This window comes from Pyrgilauda ruficollis, unplaced genomic scaffold (genome assembly GCF_017590135.1).
Source record: "Pyrgilauda ruficollis isolate IOZ18807 unplaced genomic scaffold, ASM1759013v1 scaffold2172, whole genome shotgun sequence".
Lineage (NCBI taxonomy): Eukaryota > Metazoa > Chordata > Aves > Passeriformes > Passeridae > Pyrgilauda > Pyrgilauda ruficollis.
In genome coordinates, this window is record NW_024521118.1 from 1 (window position 1) to 1,564 (window position 1,564).

The 1,564-nt window shown below is 55.1% G+C and overlaps 1 protein-coding gene across 1 annotated transcript in view; it reads left to right on the forward strand.

Annotated features, from left to right (window-relative positions):
* Window positions 1-297: 297 nt before the first annotated feature.
* Window positions 298-1,564, forward strand: part of LOC121354028 (erythroid transcription factor-like) — a gene marked incomplete at its 3' end in the record, with an annotated part of 2,683 nt that continues 1,416 nt past the window's right edge. Inside the window, exon 1 of the mRNA XM_041468337.1 lies at window positions 298-585. Coding sequence (XP_041324271.1) covers window positions 313-585 — 273 coding nt within the window. The remainder of the gene's footprint in view (window positions 586-1,564) is intronic.

Consider the following 1,564-nt stretch of genomic DNA (forward strand, 5'->3'; position numbering starts at 1 on the left):
TACTGGTCCATACTGGTCCATACTGGTATATAATGATCTCTAATGGTCCGTACTGGTCTGTACTGGTCTATAATGATCTGTACCAGTCTGTACTGGTCCTCACTGGTCCGTAGTGGTCTGTACTGGTCCATACTGGTCTATAATGATCTGTAATGGTCTGTACTGGTCCATACTGGTCTGTACTGGTCTATAATGATCTGTACTGGTCTGTACTGGTCTGTACTGGTCTATAATGATCTGTACTGGTCCATACTGGTCTGTACTGGTCCTCACTGGTCCGTACTGGTCCGTACTGGTCTGTACTGGTCTATAATGATCTGTACCGGTCCGTACTGGTCCTCACTGGTCCGTACTGGTCCGTACTGGTCTGTACTGGTCTATAATGATCTGTGCTGGTCCGTACTGGTCCTCACTGGTCCATACTGGTCCTTGCCGGCAGAGGCGCGCGAGTGCGTGAACTGCGGGGCCACGGCAACGCCGCTGTGGCGCCGGGACGGCACCGGGCACTACCTGTGCAACGCCTGCGGGCTCTACCACCGCCTCAACGGGCACAACCGGCCCCTGATCCGCCCCAAGAAGCGCCTGGTCAGAGCCACACCCCGACCCCAAAAACACCCCGGGGACCCTAAAATAACCCTGGGAACCCAGAAACACCCCAGGGACCCTAAAATAACCCTGGGAACCCAAAAACACCCCGGGGACCCTAAAATAACCCTCGGAACCCAGAAACACCCCGGGGACCCTAAAATAACCCTGGGGACCCTAAAATAACCCTGGGAACCCAAAAACCCCCCGAGGACTCCAAAAAACACCCTGGGGACCCTAAAATAACCCTGGGAACCCAAAAACACCCTGGGGACCCTAAAATAACCCTGGGAACCCAAAATCACCCAGGGATCCCAAAAACACCCCGGGGACCCAAAAACACCCTGGGGACTCCAAAAAACACCCTGGGGACCCTAAAATAACCCTGGGAACCCTAAAATACCCCGGGAACCCCAAAATTACACCTGGGAACCCAAAATATACACCTGGGACCCCAAAAACACCCCGGGACCCCAAAACACCTCAGGGACCCCAAAAAATACACTTGGGAACCCTAAAACCTCCAACCCCTCCAAATTACCCCAAATCCCATCAAGTTTCCCCCAAACCGTCTCTAGTCCCCCCAACCCTCCCCAAATCCCCCCTAAACCCCCCTTACACCCCAAAATCCCCTCTGGTTCCCCCCAAATGCCCTCAAACCCCTCCTTATGCCCAAATCCCCATCCAGCCCCCCCAGACACCCCAAAATCCCCCAAACCACTCCTTACACCCCCAAACGCCCTCCCAGACACCTCAAAATCCCCCAAACCCCTCCTTATGCCCAAATCCCCATCCAGTTCCCCCATACACCCCAAAATCCCTGAAGCCCCTTCTTGCACCCCCAAATCCCCTTTTAGTCTCCCCAAACCCCTCCTTACGTACCCAAATCCACCCCAAACCTGCTCTGCTCCCCCCAATCCCCTCTGCATCCCCCCAAACCTGCTCTGCTCCCCCCAATCCCCTCTCAGTGCCGTACCGG